General features: G+C 51.7%; 4 protein-coding genes across 4 annotated transcripts; all 4 read right to left on the reverse strand.

The window, feature by feature from the left end:
* Nucleotides 1–4340: 4340 nt before the first annotated feature.
* Nucleotides 4341–6066, reverse strand: PSV08DRAFT_228685 (aldehyde dehydrogenase domain-containing protein; the record flags this gene model as incomplete). Its single annotated transcript, XM_014224341.1, has 2 exons — nt 4341–5685; nt 5739–6066. The coding sequence occupies 2 exons, from the start codon at nt 6064–6066 to the stop codon at nt 4517–4519; spliced, it is 1497 nt and encodes a 498-aa protein (XP_014079816.1). The 3' UTR covers nt 4341–4516.
* A 548-nt stretch (nt 6067–6614) lies between these two features.
* PSV08DRAFT_364824 (glycosyltransferase) lies at nt 6615–9864 on the reverse strand (the record flags this gene model as incomplete). Its single annotated transcript, XM_014224340.2, has 3 exons — nt 6615–7004; nt 7056–9739; nt 9842–9864. The coding sequence occupies 3 exons, from the start codon at nt 9862–9864 to the stop codon at nt 6952–6954; spliced, it is 2760 nt and encodes a 919-aa protein (XP_014079815.1). The 3' UTR covers nt 6615–6951.
* A 1275-nt stretch (nt 9865–11139) lies between these two features.
* PSV08DRAFT_11442 (uncharacterized protein) lies at nt 11140–11752 on the reverse strand. Its single transcript, XM_014224338.2, has one exon. It carries the CDS (start codon nt 11657–11659, stop codon nt 11210–11212), a length of 450 nt encoding a protein of 149 aa, XP_014079813.2. The 5' UTR covers nt 11660–11752; the 3' UTR covers nt 11140–11209.
* A 1211-nt stretch (nt 11753–12963) lies between these two features.
* On the reverse strand, nt 12964–13698 carry PSV08DRAFT_11448 (uncharacterized protein). The gene has a single exon (XM_014224336.2). It carries the CDS (start codon nt 13632–13634, stop codon nt 13071–13073), a length of 564 nt encoding a protein of 187 aa, XP_014079811.2. The 5' UTR covers nt 13635–13698; the 3' UTR covers nt 12964–13070.
* Nucleotides 13699–14017: the final 319 nt, after the last annotated feature.

A 14017-nucleotide genomic window follows, 5' to 3' on the forward strand; every position in this document is an offset into this window, starting at 1 on the left:
TGCATCAACTCGAGGACGGTCTTAGGCCCGCGACGCATGTGCGTAGTATAGTAGTAAGTATGTATGCGGAACTCCGCTGCCCCGTCGTTGCTTGATACAAGGTTGTGGGGGTCCCTTCCTCTCTTCCCCCCCCCCCTACCGACCTCGAGTCAGGGTCCAACCATTTTCCTCTTGTGCGTTTCTTGTCTATCCGCCCCCCCCCCCTTCACAAACACGTGACAGTTGTATTACTGTGCCACATAATCCACACACACTAGCACATACACACATATACAACCTACACATTTTTGTCCTCTCCCTAGACAAAGCCCGGCTGCTCGCCTTAAAAAACGCCATGCCCTTGCTTACCTGGACCTGGAACCTTGACCTGTTTGCGCCCTCGAGGGGATTGTCAGCGCTAACGCCACAATCCCCTCTCCACTCCCCCCTCCCCAAAAAAAACCTAATCCACTGATGACATCGAGCATCCGCTTTTATGTATCATTTGTACATATGTATGCGTGTTGTTGGATATGATATACTATAGCCTCTGCAAGGACGGACCCCACCAAAGCATTTCCCTCCCCCGTTCCGCTTACTTACCTCTTTGGGCCACCCTTAGCGTCATGTACACAGTCCCTTTGGGGGGGGGGGAAAGGCGGTGCGCCGCTCCTCATCCATCCAATCCACTTCCAACTCCACTCCCCTTCCCTCAAAACCTCCCACACTACCACCCACGCCTCCGTGCATTATCGGACTTGCCGCTTAGGGGCAGCATCGCGCCATTGCTAAACTTATTTTTTGGGGGGGGAGGGGGGAAAGCCGGGCGCCCGCGCTCCATCATCTGTGCCCTTTTTTGCTCGAGCCCTGTTCCCTGTTTCCGGATCTGTCCTTCTTTCCTTTAACACGCTTTTTTTTGGGTGGGCCCCTGTCCCACCTCTACCCTCACACACATGCACACCCCCCTCCTTCCATATCCTTGCATCTTTTCTTTCATGGTGTGTGGGAGGGAGGGAGGGAGGGATAAGTTTTGTAGTGGAGGGTTGGTAATGGGCAATTAAGCGAATGGGGATGGATGGGTGTGGTGGTTGCAAGGTTGCTGCGGGGTACGTGGTTTGAGATTGATGATGGAGGCAAACGAGAAGGATTTGGCGAGATTGGCGTGGCTGCGCTGTGGCACACTAGCTTTGGTTGCGTGATATTTTGCGGAATGGATGGAAGGGCAGGTAGGGGGGGAGGGATGATGTGTAGGGGTGGGGAAGGAGGCGGAGAGGGCGCAAGATACAGTTGTGGCCGCTCCGGGTCATGTCAGCAAAGTGCTTTGGTGCAAGCAAGGGAATTGCCAAAGGGGTGGGTGGGGGAGAGGGAAGACTTCGGCTTGTGGGTTAGGCGCTGGTGTTGGATGGGGGGCGACTAGATGGATGTTCCTTCTTCCTCGCCCTGTTGGTGTCTAGAGTGTAGCGTGTAGTTGTCATTGGTGTGCATTGGCGCGGGGCGTCAATTGATCATGGGAAGAGCTTACAGCTGGAATCAATGGGTCGAGGGGGTAGACCTCCTGGCGCGTGTTGGCGGTGTTAGTTGCCGCTGTCATGAAATGCCCTTGCACAAAGTTTGGAAAAGAAACTCTCCCCTTTTTGTGTAGACATGAATGTATTGGATATCTAGTAGTGCGTGCATTGCACTTTGTGGGGTGGCGTGCAATTGGGCAGTGAGGGAATGTATACATGTGCCGATTGGAGCAGGAGGCATGTCATGTGTAAGTGGAAGCATGAGGAAACAGGTTTGCTTCTGTATCGGGTATCGTTGTAAGCCCTCTCTTCCTTGTGCTTGTTGGGGGGGTTGTGTGGTTGTAACTTTTGTGGCAAAAAATATTTAACATAGCCGCTGGGCCCTTTTCGCCAACATGCACCTTTTTGAAGTCGCACTATTGCTGTCTTCGATCTACCCACCTGACCATGAGGCTCTTGTTCAATTCGTCTATTTACCTAGCACGTAGCGCGTTCGCCCAACCACTTGGCTGATACTCGGTTGGCCTTGCACACCACACACCACACATCCCTACATAGACGCCTCCCAACGCCCTCTCACCGGACAAGGCTCATGTGCGAATCACAGCCTCTAATCGTCAATCTGCCCAATGTTGCCCAACCTGCCTACCAAAAGCGCACTTCAAAACATCCAAGGATAGACGCCTCTTTTTTTTTTAAACTCACTTGTCTCAGCCTTTCAGCCCTGTCCGCCTCCGGACTAGACCTGGCATGGTAGCTGGCTAGCGCGTTGCCCCGAGGCACTGGACTTGCAACCAAGCGCTTGTCGCGCCTTCGACCCTTCTTAGTACGCGCGTTCGTATTCCCTTGAGAACCGCCGCGTGATCATCGTAGCAAATCCATGGCTTGCAGCGAATCAGCCCCCGACCCGCGCACCATAGCTTTTCCGCCCGGACTCTTGCCGCATCGCCTTCTCTGACGATGCGCTACTAGCCCTTCTTGTGTTGCGAAACAATGCTTTCCTCGATATTAAGATGGGCGGGATATCTTAAACCCATTAGGCTCGGGGATCAACCTTGCAATCCTGCCTCTCAAGACGTCATCGACATGCAAACCGAGTTACATCCATTTTTACCCTTTGACCTTCCCTTCCCACACAGACACAGATACACACCCACACATCCTTTCGCCCTGTTTCCTGATATTGTCACCCACCATTGCGTGTTTCCCAACGAGCACTTATCCTTTTTATCGGTTTTTTGCTTTTTCGTTTGCACCTGCAGCTGCGAGATCAAGCGACTAGCAAATATCTCATGCATGAAATTATTGCGCCAAATGTTTCCTCCTGCTTCTGACCCCGATCCACTTCTCAGCCTCCCTCCGTAAGCCGCCCCCCTTGCGATCGCTGGGCTTGAAACCCTGTTCCCAATACTATGGTAAACTTTTGCTAGCTCCAGTAGCCGACTGAATCGTAACCCTTTCTCTTCTGGCAAACAAGGGACTTCCCTATACCTCTCTCTTTTAACTCTGTCTCTCTCCCGCCGACAAGCGTCGGCGACGGCGGCGGCGACGGGCAAGTTGGCATGGCTAAAAATCATCAAAAAAAGGCCCGAAGACACACGACTTCCTTTCCCTTTCCCGCCATGCAAACAGCCGGCGGAGAACTGCCGATGACAATCATGTCACAGCTGTGGTTTTGAAAACCAAAAAGTCCCGCTTAGGTTTGCTACGTAGCCCTTTTAATAGCTGAGGTATCCCGGTCCTTAACATTTGTATACGTCCATTTCCCCCGGTTCCGTTTTGCGTTTTGCGCATCCGGCGCCCCCTCCCTTCCATCTGATTGTTTCGTTCGGCTTTAATGGGGAGCGACACAAAGAAAAGATGAAGGTACACGTTACACCGGGTCCCGGAATCATCTCCGTCTCCCCCCCCCTTCTAAATTATTCTTGGTGGTGAGAACCTTCTTTTTCTTTTTTTGTTGGTCGGGAAGCTCTGGGTATCTGAAACTTCTCTGCCGCCGCAGGTTCTGGGCAGATTGTCGTACGAATTAACATGTTTCGACTGGTGATATCTGTGCACAGAGCCTCCTTATTCTCCGGTCGAGAAGATTGGGCTTAAAAAATGCTTGATTTTACTTCGCTTGCAGATCCAACTTGTCTACCTATGCTTCCTACCCTTTTTGTCTACTACTGTTTTTAGGTTTTAGTTAGACTAAGATCTGGAGAGAGAGAGAGAGAGAGAAAGTTCATGCTTTGATTAATCTACTAGGTGACATCATACTACATTATGCTCACCCTATAGTAGAATTCGCATCGTATAGAATTGTGGTTGGTTGAATAAAATTTCGTATGCACTCGAGCGTTTTTGTACAAGTATTACACTCGAAACGTTCTCCCCACATCCCGACGACATTGACGCAGGCGTGTCCGAAAAAAGAAAGCACTTCGTTGCCGGCATACCTACCCGACCAATTAAATTCTTTCCAAACATTTGTCTTGTCCCTGAATCTTCGCGACGTCATTCCGGTAAGTTCCATATCACTACAATAAGAAACATCAAAGGTGACGGGCGAGTGAAATGGGCGAGTAGGTGTTCCTCGACAGGGACATATTACCCGCATCTCGCCGGCGTCAGCGATGAACTGATTTATGATTCTATCTGGCCAAGGACAGAGACAAGACAAGAGAGATAAGATGAGTGGGCACGGAGTGAGCACATTCTTTACACGGAGTGTAGTGCGGAAAAAGGAAAAGTCTCCAGAGGGTGTGTCTGAGAGTCAGAGTGAGAGAGAGATACACTGTCAGACGGGACTTAATCAAGTGGCAAAAAAATAAAATAAAAAGATAACCACTAGTAGCGGTGAGCCAAGGCCCTGCATCTAAGACATGATATCAACCTACACGGTACCTTGTTCCAACGTCGCTTCGCAACATGCATTGTCAAGCCCACATGATAGATAGTATGCACACCCTTTCACACCTCCCTTCCCCCCCCCCCACCCGTTGAACTCCGAATCACACGGCATCGATTCAAAGAGAGAAAAAAAGCGCTTAAAGCTTATTGCCCATATTGATATGCACGGCTTTGACCTGGGAGTAAGCATCGAGTCCAGCCTCGCCGAGCTCGCGCCCAATACCGCTGTGCTTGACGCCGCCAAAGGGGATTCTGAAGTCGCAATCCTGACTGCTATTCACCCACACGGTGCCGGCCTCAATCTCGGCTGCCACTCGATGGGCGCGCTCGAGGTCGCGGGTAAAGATGGCACTGCCGAGCCCATAAGTCGAGTCATTGGCCATGGCAATGGCTTCCTCTTCGTCCTTGAACGTTGCAATAATGACAATAGGTCCGAATATTTCTTCGCGGTAGATGCGCATCTGGGGTGACACTTTGGTGAAGATGGTGGGCTTGACGAAGTAGCCTTGACCGCTGCAGGCTTCACCGCCCTCGAGTAGCTCCGCGCCTTCGGACTTGCCAATGTCGATGTACGAGAGTACCCGTTCGTACTGCTGCCGGGTCACTTGAGGGCCTTGGAAGGTAGACTCGCTCCACTGGTCGCCAATGACGGACACCTCCTTGACCTGCTGCCGGAACTGAGCGAGGAAGGTTTCGTAGATGGACTCCTGAACTAGAATCCTGGACGTGGCAGTGCAGATCTGACCTTGATTCGACATTATACCAATATGAGACCATCGTACCGCCTGCTCCATGTCGGCGTCGTCAAAGACGAGCAACGGAGACTTACCGCCCGTCTCTAGGGTAATATTTTTCAGTCCTACTGCAGCCATCTTCATGATTTGAGTAGCCGTAGCTGTGGAGCCGGTAAATGCAACCTTATCGACCAACGGATGTTGCACTAATGCCGCGCCTGCTTCCTTTCCTAGACCATTCAAGATGTTCACCACGCCCGGTGGGAACCCAGCCTGCTTAACGAGGCTGGCTAAGACGAGAATGGACAGAGGCGTTTGTTCGGCGGCTTTGAGTACCACAGTATTTCCACAAGCAAGAGCAGGGCCAATCTTCCAGCATGCCATGGACAAGGGATAGTTCCAAGGAATGACTTGGGCGACAACACCAATAGGCTGGCGGATTGTATACGCCAATTTCTGGCGCGTGGTACTAATGGTCTGACCAGAGATCTTATCCGCCCAGCCAGCATAGTAGCGTAGGACCGAAAACGCTTCTGGGAGATCCTCATTAAGAGCGATGTTGTATGGCTTGCCTTGGGACACTTATTAGCATTCGTATGCTTGTTACGATTACGTGTCTGCCTACCATTGTCCCAGGCATCGATCGTCGCAAAAATCTCCTTGTTCTCCTCGACCAAGTCTGCCAACTTGGCTATGAGCCTCCCACGTTCAGTAACATCAATGTATTTCCAGTCTGGGTTCTGGAGTGCTTTCTTCGCAGCATGGACTGCACGGTCAACATCTTCCGCAGTCGCAGCCTGGACTGCAGCAATCTCCTTCTCAGTGGCAGGGTCTATTGATGATATCGTATTCGATGGCGACGAAGAATCTACGAATTCATTATCGATGAAGAGGCCTGTCGGCTGCTCCCACTGCTTCCCATTCGGCGCCTTGAGTTGGATGATTTGTGGCATTGCGAAAAGTCTACATTGGGTTCATGTTATTGAAAAGGCTTGGGGTGTATTTCACCTCTCTTACTGTACATATTTATGGTCCGCTAGATTGACAACGGGCCGTAGATACGACCAGGGATGAGCATTAGCTTGCTCTCGAGAAAGCAGGTACATGCGAAGCGGGGTTAAGCTTACACTAGGCTATCGTAGTAACTCTCGGTGGACTAAAATACCCGGATAAACACTAATCCAACCCCCACCAAAACAACGCAACATCGACAAGACACGACTGCACTCCAACATTGCAGGGTTATACAATTTCCCGGTTACAGTCTATCAGTCAATATGTAAAAACCTAGCAGTTTAGTACATCAAATCCAAGAATTTCAAATGCGTGGTGGTGAAGGCGGCTGGTTTGGTTCCTAACATCTTAGTCTATCAAGAGCATAGGCTAGTGGTACTACTGATTGGGGGCTAGGCGTTTCTCGCCACTTTAGGTAGTAGTCCCTCAACACATGCATATACTTCCCTCCCGTGACTTTTTGAGCATGGGAGAGCTTATCTAGACGTAGGATTATGTAAAACCCGCAGAAATCTGGAATAGATATTCGCATCAAGGATAAGTCTTCATAGGCAGCATTCCAACAAACAGCATCGACTTCTGGGTTTCGTATTGAATGCGGAAAGAATCTATCGTAGTAAAAGACCCCGCTTAACTCCACCCATGCAGTGCTTGACGTTGATTCATTAATAGCAGCAGTTCTCTTGTAACCCTTCGTCTTCACGCGAGCCGCCGTTGTGTGTTCATTTCATTGCCAAATCATTACTTCATGGGAAGGGGTATCGAATGCGTGGGACATGCCCCAATCATTACGTCATCCTCGCTCGAAATATGTTTCAAAAACCCTAAGGCGAACCGCGAGGGTTCTTGGTAAGCTTCGTCAGAGCACCAAGTAGTCCTATTGTACTTGTTAGCGTGTTGGATGTCAATCGTCAGAAGAATGACTTACCAGTTGCCCCGTTGGGGAGCGTCGACATGGCAATTGAGTTGCGATCACCAACTGTGACGGTCTGCACGTTGCGAACAATGGCATCGTCCTTGAGTTGCTTCGCCCAGCGGAAGACGTTTTCATCACTGCGGTCGTTGCCAGCAGCGAGGAGGAAGTCAGGTCGGGCATCCTCTGGGTACTTGCTGAAAATGTGCTGCGCAGCAGAAGCCTTGTCAAAGTCTACTGGCTCAATGACAACTGAGTCTTTTGTGGGGATTGCCTTGACACGCTGCTGCTCGCAAGCGTCGTTGATGTGGTTTGCACAATCACCGGCGTGTCGACTTGTAGAGTCGTCTTTGTCGTCAGACTTGTTGTAATGGAAGATGATCGAGCAGTGGCGCTCCTCAACCCAACTGCCTTCGACACGCTCAAGGTAGTATTGCAGAATCGGCTTGACTGAGTCCTTCCACTTCACTGTCTTCTCCTCTTCAGGGAATTGGATCCACTCTTTCGCGCCAGGCTCGCGCAAGAAGCAGCCATTCTCTGCAATGAGTCCAAGGCCACGGACGCGGTTGAAGATGAGCTCAGTTTCCCGAACAGTTCGACCAGTCATTACATAAACGGCGTTCTTGTCGTCGGCAACGAGATCGTTAAGAAGAACGATAACACGCTCGGTATTAGCGAGAATAGTCTTGTTGACAGATCCGTACGACGCAAGAGTACCTTCATAGTCTAGAATGAACAAGCGCCTCTGTGACTGCTGGTAGGCACTTCCAAGGCTGCTCGAAGAGAGTCGGGGGATCGACATAGTATCGCGCTTGAATTGCTCCTCGTAAACCTTGGCGAGGTGAGTGCTCAGTTTCTTGACCCAGTTGTCGCCAGTTTGGTTCATGACAATGTTGCGCATCTTGGTGAACCTTCGCTCCTTCTCATCGTCCTTCATTTCTAAGGCGATTCGAAAGGCCTCGGCAATGTTGTTGTAGTCCCATGGGTTGATGGCGAGGTCTGCACCATCAAAAATTGACGCACTACCTGTGAACTCACTGAGAATGACGGGGCTGTGCTTCTTTTCGCCTCCGCGCCCGTCCTGACAAATGACAAACTCGTGGCAGGTCAGGTTCATGCCTTCGCGAAGACTAGTAATGGCAAGCGCATCGGCAATGGATAGCAGAGCAAGGTACTGCGAGAAAGAAATGTCCTGTCTGAGGAAGATGAGGGGATTGTGAGTCAATGTAGAGTGGACGGCATCGATACGGGTAACGATCTCAGAAACGGTTGCAGCCAACTCGGTGTCTTCGGTAGTGGATGTCGCGACCTGGATCATAACAACCTTATCCTTCCACTCAGGATACTTGTTAAGGAACAGCTCAAAAGCTAGTAACTTTTGGCGTACACCACGAATGTTGTCTAGTTTGTCGCGAGCAACAATGACCTTCTTTCCCTCATATCGCTTCTGCATAGTCTGGATCCACTCGAGAACCTCGGGCTCTTCTCGAGCTAGAGACAGTGCGCGAGGGTCAATGCCGATGGGCGAGGACCAGACGTTGACGAAGCGGTTCTCAAGCTGAACTCCGTCCTCCGTAGCCTCTACAGAGAGAATCCGACTACAGGTTTGCAGGAAGTGGTGGGCGTACTCGGGTGTCTGGAAGGCGACAAGGTTCGCTCCAAGCATACCATCGAGAAGCTCCTTGCGGGCAGCAAGACACCGGAAAACCTCAGAGGACGGGAAAGCTGTGTGCAGGAAGAAGCCAATCTGTGCATCTGGTAGCTTTTGGCGAATCATCTGAGGAACAAGACATAGGTGATAATCATGCACCCATATGACATCTCCGCGCTTGTAGTTTTTAACAACCTTGTCTGCGAAAGCTTGGTTGACTTTGACGTAGAAGACCCAGGAGTGGTCAAGGAAAGCCTTGCTCTTGGGGTGGTCAGGAATGATGTAGTGAAATACTGGCCATAGAATCGTCTTGCAGTAATGGGCGTAATGGCCGTCAAAGTCTTTATCACTGACAAAAACAGTCAGAGCATCGTGTTCCTCCTCAAGCTTCTCGTAGATCTCGGTCTTCTTCTCTTCGTTTAGGCTGTCTGTAGGGAAGCCAATCAGGCCAACAGTAATGGTATCACTAAGGCACTTGTTGTCGACTGCAGCACGGAGAGCGTTGGTAAGGCCACCGTTGCCCTGAGCAGCAGGGACAACCCTGTATTCAGTAGCCCATCTCGGGTCTGTCACTGGCTTGCCAGCGTGTGATCCCTTCATGCGCTCCTTCTGAGCCTGCGCCCGTTCTTGTGCCTTTGCGTATTCGAGAATCGTGTCTGGTGGGGCGGGCTCGGCTCTGGACACGGGCTGGTTGAAGAAGATGCCGCTGCCACCCCATTCAGGGACATGGGCATCGCTGCGGACCAGGCCGCGGGGGTCGGCTGCGTTGGGGAAGTGAGTGGCGGCGCTTGGCTGACCAGGCGTGAAGAAGTCTTCGTGCTCGGTCATACGTGTTGAGGCTTTGGGCAGCGCGATGTGCGAGGGCGGCGCCCGCTTGAGGAGACTCTGGGGTTGCTCTTCATTGCTGCCGGGTGCGGGCCTTGTGCTCGATAGGCCGGTGGCGGATGGCTTGCGAAGAGTATCACTCAGCTGGGTAGGCACGACTGCTTGGGGCGGACTTGGAGGGGCAGACTTGTTGTCTTGAAAGTCGACGGTATAGGGTAGGAAACTAGCTGTATTAGAGGAATTGAACGTGTCTACCTACCCATCAAGAAGAAAAGAAGCAAACATGCGGTCTGCAGACTAGGGGAAGAAGAGGTGGGCGACCTACAGAGAAACGACGTGTGTAGTCATGTTGGGCGGCGGGCTGGCGTTGTCGCCCAGCGATGAGGAATTGGCTGTATAGGGACGGGGATAGAGATGGTGAGCAGACACAGGTGTTGGAGAGCAGAGCCCGTTTTCACAGCCGGCGGAAGAGTCCAGGTGAAAGGTATAGATAGAGGCGGTGGAAGGGCGCTGTGAAATTTCCGGTAGCTTCGATCGATCGTGATTGAGCTATTTGCAGGGAAGCCTCACTGAGTTCCGGCCTGTCTACCCGGCGCCCAAAGCAAGAAAGCGGGAGCTAGGAGGATGCACGTGCAAACGACTGCCTTTGCGGCTGGCTCTGTGGGTGTAGCTGGCTCGGGCGGCGCGAGGCTGGCCAGCAAGGGGACTTTGTTGGTTGTTTTGTCGTGGTGGCCGCCGCAAATTGCAGCGTTGTCCCCCTCCCCGCGGCGGGCAGACAGCATGACGTATCCGCGCAACACGGAGCAAGTGCTGTTTGCCAGTGGGCCTCTCTCCACCTTGCTATACCAGCCCGCTGCAATCACTGTGCCGCCCCGAGAAAAGTCCTGCGACAACTCCTGGACAAGCATCATTTTTACGTGAGCTTCACGAATTTGGCACGCAAGCCCGCTGTAGACGGACGGCTGCGAATGAGATGGCCTGCCCCGCGCACCAGTGCGAGACGACCAAAGGGCTATCACAGGTGTGTGTCCTATCTACCGCACTCTGTCTCCTTTTGTGCTGCAGTCTTCAATTGCCGCAGGGCCGTTGCTTTGCAGGGGGGAGGAGGGGGAGGTGGGGACAGGGTTGGGCAGCTTAGCAGCTCGCTGGCCGCCAAAGCCGTCATGGCATTCCTCAAGAATCCGATGTCACGCAAAGAATCCGATGTTGACCCCTACGCAAGCCGTTGCCCCCCCACATCCATAGCCTGGTTGTATGCCGGCTGTAAATATTCAGCCTCCTCATGATAAATCTTGCGCTTTGGAGGGAGCCTGCAGTGCCCTTGGGACGTAGGGCTCTGCGTTCCCGGTCGCGAGCGTACTTATCAAGTAAGAACAACAGCCCCGAAACGCAGTCAGACATGATCTCACCTGATTGCATGCTACTATCCATTTTCACCATGACAGCCAGCAACCACATTATGACGTGGGGCGGGACTGTCGGAATACCATTCGCCCATTGTTCATCTCTCAGCATGATGTGATGAGCCTCAAGCCCCACCCACTAGGGTGTTGAAGGGAAGAGAGCGCCGACAATAGCCCGCCCCAGGCGTTCGTCCTCGAGTCTCCATAGCTGACTATCTAGAAACGCATTGTACAATACAGATAACACTGCTTTGCTCATTGTAACCCACCGACATGTATCCACTCCCCCATCAAGCCCTCTTCTTCGTCTCTCCCTCAGGCACCCCAATCCCCAGTAGATACCCCGTCCGAATCAACACCGGCAGCACATTCAAGCTATTCGTGACCCCATCTTTCCCACCCCATCCCTCAGGCCCAAAAATCTTATACCCCATCTCACACCACGCGGCATAGCAATGCCCCAAATCGCACAGCAACAGCCCAAACAAGATCCACCGCCACGTCCTCTTATCATCCACAACCCGCAACAGCACCCCCTCTGTGAACGCAAAGAAAAGGTACGCCGACGCCAACTGATCGCACACAATCTGGGACGAGGCGCTGTAGCCCGACGTCGACGGCATAAAGTCAAAGTAGCTCTCCGGGTTGAAATGCAGTCTGTATACCCCGCCGAGTGCGAAGACAGGCTCCAGGTATAGGTGCCATAGGATGTAGATAAGCGGCGTGTTCGGCGGCGCCATAGCTACTGCTATCCGGTTGCAGCGCGTTACGTAGAAAAGGGTCCGCGGGAGGGGTAGAGCGTGTGTAAGTATGATATGACTACACCTACTAGTATATAGTGTATGCAAGGGAGGTTTGCTTGTTGCGCAGAACGGGTCGCTGGTCGTGGGTCCTTTTGATAAACTCGGGTACTACGTACGTATCAATTTATCCGGAATAACTACTACTAAGTAGTTTGCAGTAGTAGTAGTAGTAGTCGTATTCGTCCAAGTACACACGCACGGAGTCGTCAGAAGGGCGTGCATGCAAATGCTTGCAACGGTTTAAAAGACAGAGAGTGGCGGACCCTTGCTCACTCACAAGACCGTGAAAGCGCACGTGTGTGTGTCGACATGTTGGGCCACCGACAAAACCTGTTTGCTTTGCCCTTGTTAGTCGCGGACTTCCGCCCTCCTTTGTACGTTGATTATTGGCGGAACGTGCCCACGGTGATCAACGCCCATGGCTCCAAACTGCCTTGTTGGGAAGTCAATACGCAATGTACTCTACAAGGTAGATACGGACCTCCGGTTGCTGCACATGACCCACGTCCTTGCTAAGGACATGAGCATCCCCACATTTCTCACTTGGATTCATCTACTCATTTCAGCACTCGTTATTTTGTTTTTTTCCTCAACTTGGAGTGTCTGTCATGGAGGCATACAAGGTACCAGAATTGCGTCTGCCTCTTGCTAGAACAGAGCGCATAGCGCGGCATCTTGATCTATAGTAGGATTTATGTCAAGACGGAAAACGGAGAACACAAAACCTATGAGGCCTCAAACATACCATTTGCATGGACAAATTGCACTCTTTTTACTATTAATTGTCTGAACAAATCTACAGAAATCTACATTCTACAATGACGCCGTTGTTTCATCCCCATATCACAGGCAAGCGGTCCATGATTATGCTATATCGAACAACGAGACCTCTTTTCTGCCTGTCCATGGTAATGGTTTTCTCTCGTCATGTCAAGTTCCATGCTTTCGCGGGTCCTACACGCTGCTTGGTGCTTCACTGCATGTACAATAATACTTTTCAAGCTCCCACGCTCTCACAGCAATACCATGATCGGTGCCCAGACACGTATCCTTCGTTGCAGTAATCACCGATCGGCTACTGACCTACTGGAGAGCTGTGCAGAAGATAACACTGTGGTCGGACATTGCATGTGATCATCACAAAGACTACCATGGGACCCCAAGCCCATATCCCATCCTTGGAACTGCACACGCACACCTCTCCTTTATATATTTACTCTGACTTCGCCTCTTGTACATACACGCTTATACGTTGTTTGTCCCTTACTGCCTCGCAACTCAATGCGCCATTCCCTAGTTGCTTGTACTTTATTTCCTCGCTGTTGTCCAGGTAGTTCTCAAGGAAATACTATGCTGCCACTTCATTGGCTACCACCATGCTTCGGCGACTGGCTACTACCGCTGCCTCTTCGCCTGGGTGCGCACCCGCTCTGCTCGCCACCACATGGTATATTGTCCGACCGGCATGGGCTTGTGACGCAGATTTCTGCGAGTACAATGCCTCACGTAGAGCGAGCGGGTACGTATTGATGTCCCCTGGTACCGTTTTTGTCGGACTCCGCGTTGCTATTGCGGCCGGTACAACCGAAGATACCGAAGGGGGATGCGGCGGTTGGGCGTAAGGCCGAGCATGTGTGTACGGTTGGGCGAGGGCTGGCGCAGGACCGCTCGGAACGGGAACAGGAGCCAGATGCGGCTGCTGTTGTTGCTGTTGTCTCTGGTGTTTGAGTAGAAAGTCGCGGTGTTCATCGAGCTGAGTTCTTAGTGCGTCGCTCGTGGTTTGGAAGATGCGCTCCTGGACGCCGGGGCCGAGATTGCGAGAATAGTGACGCAAGTCAGCGCTGCAGTCAAGCTGCAGCAGGCTTTGTTGGCGATCAAAGGCATAGGGCTGCATAGAAGCTGTTGCTGTCATGTTAGATGCTGACTTCACCAAACTCGACGAGGCACTGGAGAATGAGGGTGAAAATCTCACACAGTGTGCATGACGCGGATATTGTGCAATCCTTGAAAGCCCCGAAGTCCGTATTCGCGTCTCCACGTGATGACGTGCGGTCATTAACAAGACACAGGTCTTAATAGGAGACTTCAATCGGACGACTCATGGCCTGCTTTGTCTTGAACTCTATATCTGACACGGTCATCTAGATAGATGGACACATGGATGTTTGCACGTGTCCATTGATACCTAATCTCAACTCGACAGGCAAAAGAGGCTAGGAAACTACGGCTCCAATGTCCACCATGTATTTTTCTTCTACCGCTGACAAGGCCGCATAATTAGCTTTACTACAAGTA

Source organism: Bipolaris maydis (genome assembly GCF_028858645.1).
Source record: "Bipolaris maydis strain C4 unplaced genomic scaffold PSV08scaffold_12, whole genome shotgun sequence".
In the NCBI taxonomy this organism is placed as follows: Eukaryota; Fungi; Ascomycota; class Dothideomycetes; order Pleosporales; family Pleosporaceae; genus Bipolaris; species Bipolaris maydis.

What these genes read in the sequence shown, in the direction of transcription:
- PSV08DRAFT_11442 (XM_014224338.2), bottom strand. Translation starts at nt 11,659, where the DNA reads ATGGCGCCGCCGAACACGCCGCTTATCTACATCCTATGGCACCTATAC.
- PSV08DRAFT_11448 (XM_014224336.2), bottom strand. Translation starts at nt 13,634, where the DNA reads ATGACAGCAACAGCTTCTATGCAGCCCTATGCCTTTGATCGCCAACAA.